The 23,725-nt window shown below is 40.0% G+C and overlaps 1 protein-coding gene across 1 annotated transcript in view; it reads right to left on the reverse strand.

The window, feature by feature from the left end:
• Positions 1-69: 69 nt before the first annotated feature.
• The window catches only part of rnf150b (ring finger protein 150b), a 23,869-nt gene continuing 213 nt past the window's right edge, over positions 70-23,725 (reverse strand). Inside the window, exons 1-7 of the mRNA XM_079589590.1 lie at positions 22,992-23,725; positions 11,708-11,958; positions 10,543-10,614; positions 10,266-10,348; positions 6,024-6,120; positions 4,007-4,211; positions 70-1,157 (exon numbers count right to left, since the gene is read on the reverse strand). The exon at positions 22,992-23,725 is cut by the window's right edge and continues 213 nt beyond it. Coding sequence (XP_079445716.1) covers positions 1,057-1,157; positions 4,007-4,211; positions 6,024-6,120; positions 10,266-10,348; positions 10,543-10,614; positions 11,708-11,958; positions 22,992-23,442 — 1,260 coding nt within the window. The 5' untranslated portion in view covers positions 23,443-23,725 and the 3' untranslated portion in view covers positions 70-1,056. The remainder of the gene's footprint in view (positions 1,158-4,006; positions 4,212-6,023; positions 6,121-10,265; positions 10,349-10,542; positions 10,615-11,707; positions 11,959-22,991) is intronic.

Raw genomic sequence — 23,725 nt, forward strand, 5'->3', positions numbered from 1 at the left:
TGGCGGAATCACGTGACATAATCGAAGGCAACATATATAAAAACACTGTAAATGAGAAGGACAGAGTTTAGCCCAAAAAACTGACATTAAAATTTATTAATATTCAAAGCACAGTCTGACCGAAACACGTGCAAAATACTGGGAACAAACCTCTACTGAGTGTGTGTGTGTGTGTGTGTGTGTAATACAGAGAGTGATACAAACTTGTGACTGAAATCCCAATTTCAAAATGAACTCCAACCTCTAAATACATAAAGTGCATGATGGAAAAACTTGGCAATTAAGGAGAAAACAAACCGCTCTCATGTGGACAAAATTATCCTCTTATTTACAATATACAGTCAAACCGAACGAGGAAGAACGAGTTAATCATGTACTCACCCTCATGTCTGAATATAGTGTGTAGATCATCTGAACTAGTCTTATAGTGAGTTTTGCAGCTTGACAGCGAAGAAAAGATGAAAATAAAGAGATCTGGAAGGACATAAGGGTGAGTAAACAATAGCAGACGGACTTTATGGGGCGAACTGTCCCTTTAAACGGAGTCCACTATGATCAGATGAAGTGGACAGGGCATGTTGCATGCACAGCAAACATCACATGTCCTAGAAAGCCCCTCCGCACAATATCCATCCAGGTCTTTGGTGAAGGCCAAATCCCCCCCCCCAAAAAAAAAAAAGAAAAAAAAAAAAACTAAATACTGAGATACTCTTTTTTCCTTTAATACTGCACATCAAATGCTTCTCTATAGAAAAATAAACCACTTCTTATCGGATTTGAAAATAGTTCTTTCACCTGCGCTGGAATCACAGACAGCGGACGACAGAATACACAGAGGGAATATCTGATTGTCGAGCGGAGCAGAGCCGATCGTCTGCCGAGTGCTTCAGCTCAAGTGCGTACTGTAGTGTGCACTCAGGACCCTGCGTTTCACAGAAGAGAGGAGGAAGGAGGATGAACGTAACGTCGGCAGGCAGTGTGTTTACCGGCGAGTCACTGGCCGAAAATCCTCTGAGATTAAAGCCCATTCAACCCGGTCCAGTGGGCGTGGCTAACTCAACACTTTGGGTCGCCAGTGGGCGTGTCCATGTCCAAGTGCCCCGCCCCCAGAGCGAGAGACCCCTCTGAACTCCCGCTGGCCATCGGCTGTAACTCGCCTGTGGAGGAAAGACAGTCTATATTTTAATGCTATCCTCATTAATCAGCATGCAGGGTCAGAATACACTGAAAATAGTGTGATAAAGCAGTGCGCTTAATTCAACATGAACTCCAACCTCTAAATACATAAAGTGCGTGATGGAAAAACTTGGCAATTAAAGGAACCGTATGTAAGAAATGTATTTTAATTAATCATAAAATGGCCTTGCTATGTCAGTAGACTTTAAAGGTCCTGTTCTTCGTGATCCCATTTTTTAACTTTAGCTATGTGTGTATTGTTGCTGCTAGAGCATAAATAATACCTGTAAAATTATAAAGCTCAAAGTTCAATGCCAAGAGAGATATTTGATTTAACAGAAGTCTCCTTTCAAAGCCGACAGCGAACGGCCGGTTCGGACTACATCCTCTACTTCCTGCTTTAACCCTCTGGAGACGAATTGGGCGGTACCGCCCAAAATGGCATACTTTTACAAATGTGCAATTATCTTCAAAACTATTAATGATAGAGAGGTGCGGTCTTTTTTGCCGTCTTCCTCAGATTCCGCTGAAAACAGTGATATCCCGTTTGTATTATCCACACGCTTCGCTGTTGCGCAATACCACTGCATAAAAAGGCCAATGAAATCGATGTTGTTAGGCAAATTCCACCAATGGAAAAATTGCCGCTGGGAGGATTTTTTTTTTTACCCAATCAGAGGAAGGTTACCATGACGTATTCTAGCCAATCAGAGGACTCTGTAGCCTTCAACATGTACAAACAAACAGCGTCATGTGGACGGAGAATGAGACAGATAGCGAACGGAGCGGAGTATTACAGAGCGCACAGAGATCTATATAAGAGAGAGACAGAATAACTTAAATAGCATTATTATTGTATTGTTTTAGCACTTTTATGATGGCTAGCAGTAAGATTTACGGCAGAACAAGCTCTGGAACAGTTCGTGGAAAGTAAATCTGCCAGGTTGTGAGTGTGTCTGTTCTTCAGAGCAAGCAGGTCTCATTTAGTTCGAAGCAGACCGCTTTTTCACGCCTGGGACTGTTTGTAAAAAAAGTTCCTTATTTCATTGTTCTTAACACATTTGATTGAACAATTACAAATGGCTGTCAAGCAAAGGGTTTGACAAATATTTTTTTGGTTCAAAAACTGTCCACTATTGTTGTGTGAGGTGTGATTTTCAGTAATAAATGACAAAAATCTAATTTTCGGTTTTGAAATTCTCTCGATTATTGTACATTTTTCACACATACTTCCTTTATAAACACATTACATGCATGCTTATGTTAGCTTAGGGTCTTCTGAATCCATAGATACCAAACACATGGTGTTCCATCTCCATTACATATGGTTTATAAGCCCAAATGTAAAAATAGAGAAAACGGACCAAAAAGGGCTTAGTCCCCAGAGGGTTAATGACGTCACTAGAACCGTTTTTAGACTAAGCTCCGCCCACAGGAATACACAAAAAGGGGGCGTGGTCGCCATGTCGTCGAGACGCCGTTATTTTCATCCCGAAGTCAAATCACCTTTGTTTGGCCATGTTTACAGTAACACTGAGCCATGCGTCTCCACGTTACGGTAAGAGCCGTGACCTTTCCGGGCAACGTGCGCTAATCTACTGTCCAATCACAACACAGGAACCGCTGGCACAATCAGAACTCGTCACGTATTTCTGAAGAAGGGACTTCATAGAACAAGGAACTCATCAGCCCGTTTTTAGGACAGTGAAAACAGCGGTATACAGATAAGTACATTTTGTGAAAAATACAGTTTTTTTACACGCGAAACATGAACACATGTTATATTGCACACTGTAAACACTATCAAAGCTTCAAAAACACACGAAAAACGGGACCTTTAAGAAATCATGTTCTTTTCAAATACTTATATCACTGACGACAGTAGTCCGCCCAGGATATTGTCATTTAAAAGTGAAGTTGCAGCGCTCAACAGATGTTGATGTTGTCATGTTGTGTTTTGGCCTGAAGCGCCACCCTCCACCTATCTACCACAATCTTACATACGGTTCCTTTAAGGAGAAAACAAACCGCTCTCATGTGGACAAAACTATCCTCTTATTCACAATATACAGTCAAACCGAACGAGGAAGAACGAGTTAATCATGTACTCACCCTCATGTCTGAATATAGTGTGTAGATCGCCTGAACTAGTCTTATAGTGAGTTTTGCAGCTTGACAAATTGTCTAAAATTGAGTTTACACTGAAGTATATTCCTTATAAGTGTTAAATTATAAATTATTTTCATAATAAATACTCAAGGCTGTCTGCATGGTTTGCTATTTCCATATTTCCATACAAGTCCCCCTGTGGTGAAAATCCAGTTTTTATCGTTGTTTATGTGTCTATGTTGTGTTTTTAATCTGCTTTAACACACATCATGTGTAAGTTCATAAGTGGACAGCATTGCTGAGTATTTTCTGCTTAAAACTGCAGTGAACCAAAGACAGTCTCAAAAACACGCTTTGAAATCGCTGGTGTTTCTGACGCCACAAACTACCTTGTAACCAATCAGATCAACGTGTGATCGTCAACCAGTGGATCTCTGAGTGAGTGAGTGAGTGGAGGCGGGGCTCATTTGCATATTCATAGAACCGCGTTTACTAAATGAGGCAAGGGTGTCGAGTTACATTCAAGATATTTTAAGACATGAAGACACTTTTTTTTCATGTCATTTTGGTGATCAAAGACGAGTTTTAATGGATACAATTATTGACTACAGGGGGACTTTAAATAAGCAACTGTGCATGCTTTTTTTGTAGTAATATTACCCACAATGCATTGCACTAGAGAAGAGGAGGACTTCTCTGATGTTGCGGATATCACACTTACTTTGTTCGGTTAGCAAGGTGTCCTGGGACAGGGGCTCAGAGTCCAGGAGGACCTGAGGGAGACCCACCATCCTCACGCCAGGGTCACGCCCCCCCGCGGCATCCCCGCCCATGACATCATCACTCATCACCATGGCGTTGAGAGCCACGCCCCCCACGGCGAGCCCGTAGTCCATTGGAAGTTCATTCAGACACTCGGCACTCGACTGCACACCAACACAACTCAGTTACACTACATCCATAAAATACAGTTACATGCCACAGAGTTAAAGCAATCCAGAGACTTTGCCAGGGTTATTATTATTAAATCAAACTAAAAAATTAACTTTTGTGACTTGAAATAAAATGAACTTCACTTGAAATAAAATTTCTTAAATTGATTTACCTAAATATTGAGACACTCGACTGCACACCAATATAACTCAATTACAATACATCCATAAAATAGAGTTAAATGCCACAGAATTACCTAACATAATTTTCATAATAGTTATACTATTATAGTATATTAAAGTAAAACCACAAAATACACTTTTGTGACTCGAAATAAAATTAAACTTACTTGGGTTTACTAAAATAGCAAAAACAATCAAAATAATTTAATAAAAACTATAAACATAAAAGACAAACTAACTGAAATTAAAATGAAAACAGACAACAGAAAAATAAAAACTAATTAAAAATATTATAAAAACTATAATAGTATCAGTGTGCTTGGTCAGGCACAAGCTGATGTTGTTAGCGAACATCAATGTTTCATAATAAAATCAAAATAATAGAATTTATTAATATAATTAATAATAATTATTCAATTATTATTCAATTATTCAATAATTGAATAGTAATAAATAAAAATAATAAAGTGCATTTATTCAGACTGTAATTCAACCGTCTGCTTCTGTCTGAACTTTATGTTAAACAGATAGTTCACCCAAAAATAAAAATTCTGTTATGAATATAAACATAAACATCATCAGCTCACACATCAGTTCTGCTAAACGGAAGAACCAGAGTTACGTTCTCGCACGTCAAGCCGGTTCGGTTGAGCGTGTTTATGTTCGCTCATCAATGTTTATATGTCAAAAAAAGCCTAAATTAAATCTGTCCATCATTAAAGCCATCTCTTCAGAACATTTTGACTAAACCGCTCACTCCATGTGGATCAGTTTTACGATCTCTCTACAGGGTTCGTACAGATACTGGAAAAAGAAATTCCAGGACTTTTCAAGCACTACAATCTGAGAACGATCTCATCAAACAATATCTTTAGGATTTATCTTTATCTTTAGGTCTCCAAAATACAACTTGCAACACATTTAATAATATATACTAAATACAAAGTTTATACAAAGGCTATAATTGTTCAATAAAAACTATTTTATATTATATTGTCGGAGTACTTCGTATCGAGAGAAGGTCTGATGGGGGTTTATCAGACGGCTGCCGTGTTCATTATGCGTCAAAAGATGTGTGTTGTTTAAAAAAAAAATATATATATTATATATATATATATATTATTTAAATAAGTCAAGCACTTTTCAAGTACCTCTTCGTAAATATGTCTGTTTTCAAGGATTTTCCAGGAATATCAAAAAATCTAATTCAAGTACTTTAAGCACTTTGTACGAACCCTGTCTTTATGAACTTTTTGAAGCGTCAAAGTGGTAGTTGCGTAGCTGTCAATGGAGGGACAGAAACTGTGTTACGGGTTTGGAACGACATGAGGGTGTCTAATTAATGACAGAATTTACATTTTTGGCTGAACTGTCCCTTTAAAGCAACACTAAAGAACTTTTCCTCTGCGGTCGCCCTACAGGTTGGAAGCGGAACTGTCCATTACCGCTGTCGTAAATAATTTAGCGTACCGCAAACGATTTTGGAAACATTATTTTAAGGTAAAAATGTTCTTTAGTGTTGCTTTAAGCTCATTTCTCTTTCTCAAGGAGGACTAAACATGTCCAAACAGCACATGCCACACTAGCCAGCCCTCGGCACAGCGAGGAGGGAGAGACACTGACCGTGAGGCCGAGGGCTTTGAGGATGTTCATCTTACACATGGGACACGTGCGATGGTCCACCAGCCAGGGGTCCACACAGCTTTTGTGGAACAGATGCCTGACCAACGAGAGAAACATGAGGTTATCAGGCCAAAACTGAATCTACTCACTCGCTCAAGTTTTATGCAGTTTGATTTCAATTAATTTTCAAAACATTCACAGATTATTTTGAGTCATGTAATGGTCCTCTTTTTGTAGTAAAATGTAATAATTATTAATTTTGTTGGAGATTTTTGGTTGTATTCAGTGTAAATTATGCTGCTTTTACACTGAATATTTAAATTAGTAATGTAATATAACACAATGTAATTGATATAGATAGTTAGAATAGTTATATATATATATAAACAGCTTCGATGGAATTAGTAACTTGTGTAGTTAAATACTTTTATTTATTTATTTAAACTATTTATGATGACATTATCACCCTTTTTGAGACACTCACTGTTAAATACTGTTATAATACTGATTATTTAAATTAGTAATATAATATGATATACAAGTAATTGCAAAATATTGTTACTGAACAGCATACATAACTTGTAATGTACTTGACTAATTTACTTCTTTTTTGTAGTAAGTGTAATAAAATATAATAGTCAATCATTTAAGCGTATAGTTAGGCTACTAAAAACATAAACTTTATTTTTGGGTGTATTTAGGATTTTTTGTTATGGTAACAAGGTAACAACGTAACGTAACATAACGGCTTCAATGTAGTTAACTAATTAAATGTTTTGATGGTAATAATTAATATAATATAATATGTAATTTTTTAAGCATATAGTTATGCTACTAAAAACATTAGCTTTAATATAGTCAACTAATTTTATTTTTGGGTTAGGGTTTGGGTTAGGGTTAGATTTTTTGATGTAGTAACAACATTACATAACGTAACATAACGTAAAGTAATATAATGCAACGTAACGTAACAACGTAACATAACGTACCGTAACATAACATAACGTACCGTAACATAACGTAACATAACTAACATAAGGTAACGTAACGTGACAACATATCGTAACATAACGTACCATAACATAACTAACATAAGGTAACGTAACGTGACAACATAACGTAACAACGTAACATAACATAACGTACCGTAACATAACATAACGTACCGTAACATAACTAACATAAGGTAACGTAACGTGACAACATATCGTAACATAACGTACCGTAACATAACGTACCGTAACATAACGTAACATAACTAACATAAGGTAACGTAACGTGACAACATAACGTAACAACGTAACATAACGTACCGTAACATAACATAACGTACCGTAACATAACGTAACATAACTAACATAAGGTAACGTAACGTGACAACATAACGTAACAACGTAACATAACGTACCGTAACATAACATAACGTACCGTAACATAACGTAACATAACTAACATAAGGTAACGTAACGTGACAACATAACGTAACAACGTAACATAACATAACGTACCGTAACATAACATAACGTACCGTAACATAACTAACATAAGGTAACGTAACGTGACAACATAGCGTAACATAACGTACCGTAACATAACATAACGTACCGTAACATAACGTAACATAAGGTAACGTAACGTGACAACATAACGTAACAACGTAACATAACGTACCGTAACATAACATAACGTACCGTAACATAACTAACATAAGGTAACGTAACGTGACAACATATCGTAACATAACGTACCGTAACATAACGTACCGTAACATAACGTAACATAACTAACATAAGGTAACGTAACGTGACAACATAACGTAACAACGTAACATAACGTACCGTAACATAACATAACGTACCGTAACATAACGTAACATAACTAACATAAGGTAACGTAACGTGACAACATAACGTAACAACGTAACATAACGTACCGTAACATAACATAACGTACCGTAACATAACGTAACATAACTAACATAAGGTAACGTAACGTGACAACATAACGTAACAACGTAACATAACATAACGTACCGTAACATAACATAACGTACCGTAACATAACTAACATAAGGTAACGTAACGTGACAACATAGCGTAACATAACGTACCGTAACATAACATAACGTACCGTAACATAACGTAACATAACGTAACATAAGGTAACGTAACGTGACAACATAACGTAACAACGTAACATAACGTACCGTAACATAACATAACGTACCGTAACATAACGTAACATAACTAACATAAGGTAACGTAACGTGACAACATAACGTAACAACGTAACATAACGTACCGTAACATAACATAACGTACCGTAACATAACGTAACATAACTAACATAAGGTAACGTAACGTGACAACATAACGTAACAACGTAACATAACGTACCGTAACATAACAACATAACATAATGTAACATAAGGTAGCGTAACGTGACAACATATCGTAACATAACGTACTGTAACATAACGTACTGTTACATAACGACGTAACATAAGATAGCGTAACGTGACAACATATTGTAACATAACATAACGTAACATAACGTACTGTACCGTAACATAACGTAACATAACTAACATAAGGTAACGTATCGTAACATAACGTACTGTAACATAACGTACCGTAACATAACGTAACATAACTAACATAAGGTAACGTAACGTGACAACATAACGTAACAACGTAACATAACGTACCGTAACATAACATAACGTACCGTAACATAACGTAACATAAATAACGTAAGGTAACGTAACTTGACAACATAACGTAACAACGTAACATAACGTACCGTAACATAACATCGTAACATAACATAACGTACCGTAACAACTAACATAAGGTAACGTAACGTGACAACATAACGTAACAACGTAACATAACGTACCGTAACATAACAACGTAACATAACATAACATACCGTAACATAACATGATGTTTTATTAACAAGGTTCGGGAGGAACACGTTCTAATGATCAAGCAATCAAGTAACTCCAACCAGCTGTCAGCAATCAGTAATCAACAGATCCACTCAATCAGCATGAGTAAAACCCATAAATATTCACAGTCAACTCACCCCTATTCCTCGACAGTTTTCAGCATCCCTCCACCACCCCATCTCCTCACACTTGCATGGCTATCTTCCTAACCAGAGACGGGGGGAGTACTCTGGGTTCGGGCCCAAATTCCGAGCTCGGAGCCCTCCCCCCGGACAGCACGCCAAATACGCATAAACCTTTACTCTCTGATCATTCGTAAGTGTGAACTCGTGAAGTAACATAAGGTAACGTAACGTGACAACATAACGTAACAACGTAACATAACGTACCTTAACATAACAACATAACATAATGTAACATAAGGTAGCGTAACGTGACAACATATCGTAACATAACGTACTGTAACATAACGTACTGTTACATAACGACGTAACATAAGATAGCGTAACGTGACAACATATTGTAACATAACATAACGTAACATAACGTACTGTACCGTAACATAACGTAACATAACGTACTGTAACATAACGACATAACATAATTTTATTATTACGTAATCATAAATAAATAAATATATAAATGCAGTTCAACATAACGTAACATAAGGGGGCGTAACATAAGGGGGCGTAACGTGACAACATATAGTAACTTAACATAACGTACTGTAACATAACAACGTAACATAACAACGTAACATAACAACGTAACATAACAACGGAATATAACATAACGTACTGTAATATAACAACGTAACATAAGGTAGCGTAACGTGACAACGTAACATAACATAACTTATTGTAACATAATGACATAACATAACGTAACAGCTTCAATGTACTAGTTAACAATTTTTTCTGTATTTAGGCTGTTTTTGTTGTAGTAATATAAACTAGATTAAAAAGTTCATTGAGACAAACTTTAAGTTGGTTTGTGAAAGTTTGGACCAGATAGTTGGAAGAAGTTTAAAGTAGTTTGAAGTTTAAATTAGTTTAACATAACATAACGTAACAGCTTCAATGTAGTTAACAATTTTTTCTGTATTTAGACTGTTTTTGTTGTAGTAATATAAATAAAATAATATAATCAAATATAATATAATAGTTGATTTTAAGCGTATTTGTCTTAATATTGTCGTACAGTAATGCTACTAAAAACATCTTGTTAGTAACTATCTAGTAGTGTAGTGTAGTTAACTAGTGTTATCAGTGCAGTCAGGTGTGTGTGTTTACCTGCACGGTAAGATTCTCACTACATCATTCGGCTTATAACCTTCGATACACACGGCACAGTTATCAAAATCACTCTCCGTTTCCTAAAGGAAAACACACACACACACACACACACACACACACACACACACACACACACACACACACACACACACACACACACACACACACACACACACACACACACACACACACACACACACACACATTATAAAGAACTCAGTATCAGCAGAAATCACTGGTTTGAAAAGATACTCCATGTTTATCTGCCGTTCACCTGATCGCCTTTCCTGATGGTCCGCACTTGTAATTGGCTGATGGCTTTTTTGGCAGCGTCGCCCAGCCTCCGCTGACCAATCAGAGAACAGAAGGTGATTAATGAATGCACTTCTCCTCTGATCTCAGTCTGTTATTTTCTACATCCGTCTCTCTTTGTTGTTGTTTGTTATCATCATAAAAGCTGTAATGAAGGGCTGTGTTTGCCTTCAGGCTGCGGTTGTTTTCCTGTGATGAAAGTCACTTCCTGTGGCCTGTAATCATGTTTCAGGTTCTCGCTCAAACACACACACACACATGCACTTACAGTGGCGGAGCACCACAATGTGGTTTGATCTCAGGGCTACACAAACTGGGTGGGGAAAAAAACTAGGTGATTGCAATTGTTTGCAGGGCTGCACAATTTGGCCAAAATTGTGTGATTCTATAATCAATATGGCTATAAAATAATGATTTGTATTAGAATTTCTACTACTACTTAATAATATTTTTTGGTAAATGTATTTAAGAAAAATATAAAACTGTAAAATGACAATACTACTAACATTACTAATAAAAATTATAATTATTTAAATTTTTGTTACTACAACTACTACTAAATAAAATTGTGAAAAAAACTATTTGCAATATTAATAATGTAATATTTCACTGTAAAATAACTTTGAGTATACACTTTTTTATAATTTTATTTTACATTACAACTGTAAAATTACAAAATAATAATAATAATTGTACTACTACTACTACTACTACTACTAAAAACTAAATTAGAAATTTTACTAATAGAATATTTCACTGTAAAATTAAAATATAGTTAAATAATATATTTGTATTTATATTTTTTATAATAATATTTATTTAAATTACAACTGTATATTTATTATTATTATCGCTACATAAAATATAATGTAAAAACTACTAAATAAAACAAAATTGAGAGAATTATTAATTTGACGTTTCACTGTATTTTTTTTATATTTAAGAAAAATATTATAATAATTTAATTTGATCTTTCAACTGTAAAGTTACAATTACAAATACTATTTGATCTTCACATACATGGTAATTTTGAGCAAAAATATGTCTAACCAAGATATATACGATGACTGCAACACGTATTTAGACACTTCAGCTGCACACAACGCTTGATAAAAGGACGTTTGTACCTGGTTGCGGTCCCTGGCGTTGGCGTATCTGAACCGCTGGATGTAGTAAAACACGAGCCAGGCCAGAGAGATGATCATGAGGATGATGAAGGAGATGGACACGAAGACCACGGAGGTGCGGCTGACGTATTTCTGGAGGTTTCGAGTTCCTATAGTGATGTGCATGTGAACCGTGATGTTCCTCTCCATCAGAAGAACCAGCTCACGACCCTTCGGCTCGGGAATCATGATGGCCACCACATCACTGGTGCCTGGAAGAGAGATCCACCGTTAAAACAACCCCTGAACGAGAGTCATTAAGGGCAGCTTTATCAGATATAACATTTCATGCAGTGTGTAATAAAGCTGTGTGTGGATGTAGAAGGTCTGCAAAGTGCAGATGAATAAAGTTGTCTCCTAAAAGAAAGTAGTGATTCTGAAATGCTGAAACGAGTTGCAATAATTCCAGTCTTAGTTCCTGTTACAATCCTACATAACAATGTTACAATTTTCCATAATGCCAGTCTATGGTCTTCATTGGCTGCTGACCAACAACGTCTGCTTATTATACCCTCAACACTGTAGTTGTAGCTGAGACTGGAAGAGATTTGATAGGACCAATCAGAGCAGAGTAGACCAATCACAACAGACTGAGTCATCTGACCAATCAGAGCAGAGTAGACCAATCACAATAGACTGGGTCATCTGACCAATCAGAGCAGAGTAGATCAATCACAACAGAATGAGTCATCTGACCAATCAGAGCAGAGTAGACCAATCACAACAGACTGGACCATCTGACCAATCAGAGCAGAGTAGACCAATCACAACAGACTATGTCATCTGACCAATCAGAGCAAAGGAAGCTGGCAGAAAGGCGGGGTTTAGAGAGACTGAATCTTCAAACTAAACTAAGTTTTATGACCTTGAATGCAAGTAAATCTGTTGAATTCGACTTGAAAACTTAGAGAAACTTAGGGCACTTTAATTTGGTATCATTTATAAACTGTTATATTTATTTTAAAAATCATTCATTAGCTTGTATTTTTAGTGTAATTTTTAGTCATTTAATTTTATGTGCTTTCATCATTTTTGTTAGTTTCTGTTCGTTTTAAATATTAGCCTACTATTTAGGTTTAATTTATTGATATTTCAGGTTTTGTTACCAAACATGCATTCATCACGCATAACCTTCTATGCAATCAATATCACTCATAATAACTAGATAAGCATTTATGCACACTTATGCATTGACCATCATAATCCAGACATGCATTTATAATGACACATCACTCAAAAACAATCCAATTTCATTCTCCATAATGCATAACCTAACATGCATTTGCAAACACACAATATATCATCACACAAAACACAATCACACTCATCGTCACTTATATCCATGCACCAAAACAACGGATATGAAAGATATGCATATTCATAAGCCATCACTCATAACCCAACATGAATACAATTGCATATAACCAAAAAAAATTGTGTTTAAATAATGTGTGTATTGTGTATAATAATTTAGTATATATAAATACACACACATGCATGTATATATTTAAGAAAATGTATTTATTTATATATAAAATATTTATATTTATATATAATATGTATTAGGACTGTATAGCGATTAATCGCAACTAATCGTTTGCAGAATAAAAGTTTTTGTTTACATCATATATGTGTGTACTGTGTAAAATAATTATGTATTTATAAATACACACACATGCATGTATATATTTAAAAAATAATTACGTGTTATATACATTTTTATATTTAAATATAATTTATATTATATATAATTATAAATACATGATACATAAATATATTTTTTTCTTAAAATTATACATGCATGTTTGTGCATTTATATATACATAATTATTTTACACAGTACACACATATATGATGTGATCAAAAACTTATATTCTGCAAACGATTAGTTGCGATTAATCGTTATGCAGTCCTATTATGTATAAATATATACATGCAAATAGTTCTTAAATATATATAGAAGAACAAAATGATTATACACAGTACACACATATTTTATTTAAACACAAACTTTTATTTTGGATGCGATTAATCCCATTTTTAATTATGATTTATTATCACTCGTAACTAGATATGCATTTAGTTCTTATTTATTTCCAGCAAGTCCTTTCACTTTTCACTACTTATGTTAGGCAACATATCTATTTTAAAATTTCCTAACATTTTAATGCAATAGTTATATTTTATTTCAGTTTTATTCCAATTAACAAAAACACATTTTTTTAATAGTTTCAGTCTTTGTAAAAAAAATTTTTTTTATAGATTTTATCTTTGTATAGATTTAAAAGCAGTGAAAACCTCCTTAACCCAGATCAGATGCAAACACAAACTTCACAGTGAGACTGAGAGATACAGAAGAAAGAGAGGAACTACAGCAACATTTCTGCAGCTCTTCACAGCGCCAGATAAAACGCTCACAGCGATACACACATCATGTCTAAAGCATCGCTCATGACTTCCAGATGTGCGAGACACACAGCTGGACGCCTGCAAACTCTGGTCAGGAACTGCAGCGTCACACATATTCAAACATTGAACTTTAAGAGAGCTTCTGATACAGAACACACTACTTTACATTAACACAGAACCCATTATTAACTATTTTAATAATGGCATACTCAGTCAGGACATGTACAGTAGAAGCACTGTATGTGTTAAAATGAAGAGGTTCGAATGTAGACTAATTTGGATGGATGTGAAACACAGCAGGCAGTCGGTCAGAACTGTATGAGTTGACTCTTAGTTGAAATGACACACCAAGCAGGGTATAAGTTTCACTTAGTTTACTGAAGGGCTGGTTGAGTTGCATGCATGGTTCTATAACAAATTATACAAGAGAAATAAACATTAATATATATGTATATATATTCTACAACATAACATTTCAACAATTATCAGTAATTAGGCTTATACAACAATCACATCAATAAAGCAATATTGGACAATGTTGAAGAATTATTCTGGACATCGCCACAAGAAGGCGCTAGTTGCACATAAATGCCGCTCAACTGGGCATGCCATCACGCATGTGATAAACAGCTGATCACCGTGTGATAATAGTCTCTAAATTAGCGCGTGCATTCATTAATAGTAATGTCCAATACATAAACTTCTAACTTCAAAATAACAGTAGTAATAATAACAGAAAAAAACAGTCCAAAATACACTGACTAGAAAGAGTAATCCAGTCAGAATGATGCTAATCGGTTACTGTCTAGGCTGATAAACAAACTACGAGTCTCTTGATATCATCAGGAAATATCAACTTACTTGACATGTACGCACACAGCAACTCAATATATACTCCAACTGAATAATACTCGAACAACTATGAATTAACTAATGGAGCTGCCCAAACTTTGCTCTCTGTCATGCGCTGCATTCCTTTTCTGTATCCCAACGCGGTTCTGCTTTAACGCAGGTGATGCCATGGTAACAACGTGCGCTGTGATTGGCCAGGATAATACGGGACATTTAAGGGCATCCGGGCCTTTTGTACAGCCGCCCCGAATTCAAGAACTGAATTCGATCATCTCACAAAGGTCTATATCTTATCCTGATCATCCTCAGGTAGGGCTGGAAGCTGGATGAGTCGAGCTACAACTCGCGTGTAGGTTTTACCCTTGACATTTACACTGACTGACCGGACCCGCCCATCTGTGCCTGGGAACACCTGGGTGATTCTGCCTACTGGCCAGAGGGCACGAGGAAGTTGGGGATCGACAATCATGACCACATCCCCGCTCTCTAGTGACTTCTTTTCTGTCTTCCACTTCTGGCGAGCTTGGAGACTGGGTGAATAATACTTGAGGAAATGTCTCCAGAAGTGCTCTGCCAACAGTTGGCTGTGACGCCAGCGTCTGCGACTCAGGATCTCAGACTCTTGGTAGACTACCTGAGGTAAGGATGCGTCTCGGCGGCCAATCAGGAAGCAGTTCGGGGTGATTGGATCAGGGTCAGCTACGTCAGAAGAAGTATACCCAAGGGGCTTTGAGTTGAGAATACCTTCGACCTCGACCAGAACTGTTCTTAAAACTTCCTCAGTGACAGTCTGAGCCCCAATGGTCACTCTGAGGGCTGTTTTGATCGAACGGATCTCTCTCTCCCAGCAACCGCCGAAGTGAGGAGCACCTGGTGGGTTGAAAACAAACTTTATCTGCTGGCTGGCAAGGTGACTCTGTAGTTCATCTTGGAGGGTGGCGAACGAGTCATTCAATTCACGTTCTCCTCCCTTAAAGTTGGTGCCTTGGTCGCTCAATAACTCATACGGCTTTCCTCGTCGTGCAATGAACCGTCGTAAGGCCATCAGGAATGAATCAGAGTCAATACTGGTGAGAAGGTCGAGATGGACTGCCCTGGTAGTCATACACTTAAAGACTATGCCCCACCTCTTCTCGTTACGACGCCCAATTTTAACTAAGAAGGGGCCAAAACAGTCCATGCCAGTCGAGTAGAAGGCTGGACGGAAGTATCTCTGTCTGGTAAGAGGTAGGTCGGCCATGAGGGGAACTTCTGGCCGGCCTCTCCATTTTCTACACTCTACACACTGGCGCTGATGTCGACGGACAGCTTCACGGCCTCTCATAATCCAGTATGTCCTTCTGATCTCGGCGAACAGTCTCTCTGCACCAGGGTGATGCAGCCTCTCATCATAATCCTTGATGATCAGTTCTGTGATCGGATGTCGAGGATCGAGGACAACTGGATGCACAGCTTCTGCTTCTATTACCTCACAGTAACGTAGACGGCCTCCTACACGAATCAATCCAGTAGCAGCGTCAAGCTCAGGGGAGAGTGAAACCAGTCTGCTTGTGGCTGCCACCGGTTTGTCTGACTTCAGAAGTTTCAGCTCTTCGGGAAAGGACTCTGCTTGAGCTTGTCGAAGGACTGCTTGTTGAACATCTCTTTGGAGGTCAGCACTGGAAGTGTAGGCCGCCCCATGAAGCTCTTGCCCATAGGCATTCAAGCACTCTGACAGTGATTTGTAGTACGGTGGCTGAAGTGGGAGTGCAGTTGTGGTCACTAACCCGGAGAACGCTGACTGTCTTAATTCACTGCTTGACTCTTCAACTGATAGAGGGGGCTGTCCAGGCCAACTATCTGGTGGCAGCTTGAGGAATGTTGGTCCCTGACTCCACCGGCTCCCTGTAGCAAGGTCACTCAGAGGCTTGCCTCGCGTGATGTCATCCGCTGGATTGTCTGCGGATCTGACATAGCACCAGGTTGCTGAAGCTGTTATCTCTTGGATCTCGGCTACTCGTGTTCCTACGAACACCTTGTAACGACATGAACTGGAAGTCAGCCAAGTGAGCACGGTGGTGGAGTCTGACCAGAGTGTGGTGGAGTGAATAGGAATGGTAAGCTCTGTAGTCAGGAGCTGGGAGAGTTGCGCTCCAGTAAGAGCGGCACACAGCTCTAGTCGGGGTATAGATTGTTGCTTACGGGGCGCAACGCGGGATCTGGCGGCAATAAAGATGACTTCTACTTGACCTTCTTTGTCTTCTGTCCGAAGATATGCCACCGAACCGTATGCCTGCTCCGATGCGTCACAGAAAACGTGGACATCATATCTACAGGATGGGTGATCCATCTGTGAGCTGGTATAGCATCGGGGTAGAGATATCTTCTCTAATCCACTCAACTCTTTCTCCCACTCAGACCATGAAGTAAGGAGTTCCTCAGGTAACTGCGGATCATCCCAGTCGCGCTTCTTATCCCATAAACGCTGTACCAATATCTTCGCTCTGGTGGTAAAAGGGACAATATAACCGAGGGGGTCATATTGGCTGGCCAGTACATGGTAGATGTTGCGCATTGTCACAGTGGAGCAGCGACTAGCTCTGTGCTTGTATCGTAGGGTGTCGGACTGACAATGCCAGTGTAATCCGAGTGTAGACTCATGGACGTCTTGCTGGCCTTGACTAAGCCAGAGGTCGCAGGTATTAGATCTCGATTCAGAAGGGAGGTGAGTAATTACTGACGGGCAATTGCTGGCCCATTGTCGAAGCTCAAAGCCTCCGGTGGTTAAGAGAGAACATAGTGAATCAACTAGGTCGCGGGCCTCTCGGGGGGAGTGAAGACTATGTAGACAATTATCAACATAGAATGATTTCTCGATTACCTCTCTGACTGGGTCTCCAGACTGGCTGTGGTCTATGACGTGCCTCTGAAGGGCGTAAGTGGCACAGCAGGGGCTGCATGTGGTACCAAAGGGGAGAACTTGCCACTGGTACACGTCAGGGGGTTGCTCCGGCTTTAGGTCACGCCACAGGAATCTGAGTAAGGGCATGTCATCAGGGAGCAGCCTCACCTGGTGAAACATACCTCGAATATCACTGCTTATGGCTACCGGGTGCTCTCGGAAGCGGAGCAGAACTGCTAGCAGTGATGAGCCTAGCGTGGGTCCTGGAAGAAGGAACTCGTTGAGGCTGTGACCTTCATATTGGAAGGAGCAATTATAGACGACCCGATTCTTGTTATTATGCTGCACCATATGGTGGGGAATGTACCATGACTCTGTAGAGCTCTCAACCTCTCTCGATTCCAGCTTGGCTATGTATCCAGCTTCCTTCAGCCTAGTGATCTCAGCCTGGTAAGCCGAAGCCTGATCTGGATTCTTAAGCAGTCTCCTCTCGACACTCCTTAGCTGAGGGAGAACGGCTTCTTTGGTCATGGTCAGCTGTGGCATGCTCTGCCTCCGAAGGAGCGGCGTAGCATACCGCATCGTCCCTTCTACCTCCACTCTCACAGTCTTCTCCTGCAGGAATCTTACAGCTTCTTGGTCTAGCTTGGATCTCGTCACTACCTTTTCGTTGCGGTAGGGAATCACATCCATCTGCCATAATCTTTCAACGTGAGCAAACAGGTCTGCGTTGGGAAGGATAGAGGTGAAAAAACACTGGTGCGTGTTAATCTCACGACGAATCTCATGCGTAGGGCCTTGAAGAGTCCATCCCAGGCGGGTCTTGACTGCTGCGGGTCCACCTGGTGGACCTAACCGGACAGGTTCAACAGGCGTGATGAGGTGTGGGCAATCTGACCCGATCAGCAACATCGGCTGCACTTTGTTCATCTGCTGCAACGGAAGGCCAGTTAGGTGTCGGTATCTCTTCTTTAAGGAAGCCACAGAGTAGGTGTGTTCAGCAAGACCTAGTCTTTCAGCTGTAAAGGCATGTTGGATGAGGTATTTCTTGTGGGGATGAGACACAGATGATACTGTGAAGGAGACGGCCGCCCCATGAAGCACCTGCTGATCCTGTCTCACTGTTCTCAGTATCAAGTCTTCTGGCTGTCCTCTGAGGTCCAGTTGCTGTGCGGCTGCTTGAAGGAGGATAGTCCTCTCAGACCCGTCATCGAGCACTGCATATGTCTCTAACGATGCATCTCCATTCGTGATTATCACCTTACTCACTTTTAGCATGACTCTACGGCTGCTGACAGAACGGTCAACGTACAGGATATCTTTCGTGGTACTCACAAGACAGTTCTCTGGGGGTTTGGGCGCTGTACTGGCAGTCACAGCTCTCTCGTTCAGATCGTGCAATATAAGGAGATGTTTCCTGTTGCAGGTCTTGCACAAGGCTTTCAGTGTGCATCTGGAAGCGTGATGATTACGACCGCATCTCCAACATCGATTATTATTACGAATCCAGGCCTCTTTCTGGTCCTTAGTCAACTCTTTGAAGTTATGGCATCCATTAAGGAAATGACTGGCATTATCACAATAAGGGCAGTAGGCACGCAACTTCTCTTTGTACCTGGCGGAGCTGGACCGGGACTCTGGAGCGGACACTCTGCGTTCACTGTCTGCAGCAGGCTTCTCTGTACCCAACAGGAAACTCGTAGATCTCCCAGGAGGATTGGGGTCGTAACGACCATCTCGCTTCTTGGTAGTTAAGGGTGGAGCATACGTAGATGTCCTGGCGGTGTCGTCCTGGACCTGTAGCTCATACTCTAACCAGTCTGCAAAGTCGATAAGGGTGGGGACTGTGATTCTGGACGGATGGACATATCTCTTAAAGCTGATCTGGAGCTCGTGGGGAAGCTTGCCTTGGAGTCTGGACACATGTGAGCCGCATTCTAATTCAGATGCTCCCTCAGACCCCAACTGTTCCAACATACTCACTAATGAGCGTACACGGAGAGCGAAGAACTTGAATGCTTTAACGTCACCTGGCTTGAGATTAGGACCTTCTAGTACTTCAGAGATATTCCGCAGCACAAGCTTGTGGGGTTGGCCATACATCTTAACAAGGGCTCGCATAGTGTCTGTATAGGGTCTCACAGAGTTACAGTAGGAATCTGCTACTAGTAGGGCCTCTTCTAGCTGTAAATGATCAGTCAGGATCTGATACTTGAAACGTTCGCTCGCATTCACAGGCAGAAGGTTATCTAGCGCCATCCGTAGTCTTGAAAACTGTCTGGGATCAGCTGCTGTCAGACGTGGGATGGTAGGCTTAGGGCCTCGGTATATCGGCTCATGGACATGCTGCATTTCCGCTCTAGGTGCCAATTCTGGGCATGGGGACAGACCGAAGTCTCTATCGCTCTGGCGACGACTGCGTCTGGGACTAGGTGTTTCATCATCATACTGTACTGCTGCTACAGGCCGACCTGAACAGGTATAGTGCCGACTCTTTTCCGCATGTGGGTGCTCTGGCCTGGGCGAAAACGTGAAGTCTCCCATCTGCTTTGTCAGCTGCTCACTCTGGACATTTCGGTCCTGGAGAACTTCACCAGCATACACTGCAGAATCTCTCTGTCTATGGACGGACGGTGGCACATGGGTGCGAGGGGCTGGAACTGGTGTTACTGGTTGATGAGGAGTCTCTCTTCCTGTGGCTATCTGCTGAATCTCCTGCTTTAACATAGCATTCTCTGCCTGGAGCCCCCGCAGTGTTGACAGAATCTCAGGTAGAATATGACTGTTAAGCTCATTGCTGTTTCTTTTCATTTCAGTCCACATAGATTTAATATCAAACAGCTGCTGGTCTTGGAGGTGGAGCTCATTATACTCTGGCGACACATCTCCAGCTGGATCTGGCCATACATCTTGTAGTAGTAGATCATCTGCATACGGAGACTGACTTTCTGGAGAAGATGATCGTGACACGCTCTCCGCCGTGGGCGGAAACAGAGATAATGTTCTCTTCACTTGGTTTGAATCAGAAACTTGATAATCTGCTAGATGTGCAGGTAGCCTTATTTGTCGTCGGGGCCGGACAACAGTAGGATCTGGCTCAGAATGGGATGTCATCTCTCTGCTGTGATTCACAATCCGGCTCGAAGGACCATTTAAAATGAAGAGGTTCGAATGTAGACTAATTTGGATGGATGTGAAACACAGCAGGCAGTCGGTCAGAACTGTATGAGTTGACTCTTAGTTGAAATGACACACCAAGCAGGGTATAAGTTTCACTTAGTTTACTGAAGGGCTGGTTGAGTTGCATGCATGGTTCTATAACAAATTATACAAGAGAAATAAACATTAATATATATGTATATATATTCTACAACATAACATTTCAACAATTATCAGTAATTAGGCTTATACAACAATCACATCAATAAAGCAATATTGGACAATGTTGAAGAATTATTCTGGACATCGCCACAAGAAGGCGCTAGTTGCACATAAATGCCGCTCAACTGGGCATGCCATCACGCATGTGATAAACAGCTGATCACCGTGTGATAATAGTCTCTAAATTAGCGCGTGCATTCATTAATAGTAATGTCCAATACATAAACTTCTAACTTCAAAATAACAGTAGTAATAATAACAGAAAAAACAGTCCAAAATACACTGACTAGAAAGAGTAATCCAGTCAGAATGATGCTAATCGGTTACTGTCTAGGCTGATAAACAAACTACGAGTCTCTTGATATCATCAGGAAATATCAACTTACTTGACATGTACGCACACAGCAACTCAATATATACTCCAACTGAATAATACTCGAACAACTATGAATTAACTAATGGAGCTGCCCAAACTTTGCTCTCTGTCATGCGCTGCATTCCTTTTCTGTATCCCAACGCGGTTCTGCTTTAACGCAGGTGATGCCATGGTAACAACGTGCGCTGTGATTGGCCAGGATAATACGGGACATTTAAGGGCATCCGGGCCTTTTGTACAGTGTAATGTTTAAAGAGAAAGCTTGAAATAAAGCAACAGGTGAACAATCCGAACTTCAGCTGCCTTTGTTTACATCAGACATCTGTGAACATCTGGATCTCACAATAAACCTCAAAATCCTGACCGACCACCACACATTTATCACTCATCATAACTAGATATACATTTATCATGTTTCAAAACACATATACATTCACCATCACATTTAGGAAGCATTTAAGCTTTCATCATCACACATTTACCAAAACACAATCAAATTATGATGCATAACCTAATAAGCATTTACAAACACACACAGATTAAAACATATATGCACTTAATATCACACATAACTACATATGCATACATCAAATCACATGCATTCACCAGATATGCAATTATGTAACATGGATAAACACACATGCATAAGCCATCACATTTAGGAAGACATGCATTTATCATCACACATTTACCAAACACAATCAAACTTGCATGACATGCATTCACCATGATGCATAACCTAATGTGTGTATGTGATAAATGCATAATTGCATATCTAGTTATGTGTGCTGGTGAATGCATATGTGATTTGATGTATGCATATGCACGTATTTGTGTTTTTAAGTGCATATATTCATCAAATAACATATGCATTCACCAACACACATAACTAGATATGCAATTATGCATTTCTTATCACATCTAAGGACACATGCATAGCATCACATTTGGGAAGACGTGCATTTATCATCACACATTTACAAAAACACAATCAATCTTGCATGACATGCATTCACCATGATGTGCATATCTAATTATGTGTGTTGGAGAATGCATATGTGATTTGATGTATACATGCAGTTATGAGTGATATTAAGTGCACATGTGTTTTGTGTGATGGTAAATGCATGTCTTGTTATGTGTGTTTGTAAATTGACATTAGGTTATGCATCATAGTGAATGCATGACTTATTTGTGCTATTAAGTGCACATGCATTCATCAAATCACATATGCATTCACCAACACACATGACTAGATATGCATTACGCATTTATCATCACACAAGCATAAGCCATCACTCATAACCTGTCATAACACGACATTTCTCAAACGCACGTGCATTCACCTTGATGCGGCATGGTGATCGTCTCATTGGGGTTGGAGGATCCCACGTTGAATATGACCACAGCTGACGCGTTGTGTCCCACGGCGTGCCTGATTTTATCTTTGAACGTGCAGTTTCCCCTGCTGATGAGCGCGATCCACGCGCCGTGCGCGCGCGGGGTGAACCTGCTGTTGGGGTCGCACGCGTGTCGGTCCTGCGTCGCGGCGGGCATCGCCAACACCCCCCTGGCCTCGCGTTTGAGCGAGTGCTCCCCGTAACGCCCGCACTCCGTCTTCTCAGTCCGCACCTCGGCCGTGTCGGGATCCACGTATGTGATGTTGACGAACGCCGTGTACCATTCCTCCTTCTCGGCCACCGTGAAGTCCAAACACAGCAGATGCACGAAGCAGAAGGACAGGAGCCAGGTGGACAGCGCCAGACTACGACACGCCTGGATCACAGACAGTGCCATAGCAGTATTATTGTTATTGTTGTTGTTATGATAAGTCTAGCGGCCGCGAGTCGCGCGTTCACTCCATAATCTCCCTCTTTGTGCCTCTTTACGCGGCGCAATAACCGACACTCATGCGTTAACTGTATTGAACACTCGACTTAGAAGAGCGAATATTTGGATTAATAAAGCCTGGAGCCTGTTACATGCACCAGAGACGCGTTGGTTGGGGTAAAACGCGAGGAAAAGCGGTGCGACGGAGGCATGGTGTCGGATGTTTTCGGCCTTCAGCTGCTGTGACAAA

This window comes from Phoxinus phoxinus, assembly GCF_949152265.1.
Source record: "Phoxinus phoxinus genome assembly, chromosome: 18".
Lineage (NCBI taxonomy): Eukaryota > Metazoa > Chordata > Actinopteri > Cypriniformes > Leuciscidae > Phoxinus > Phoxinus phoxinus.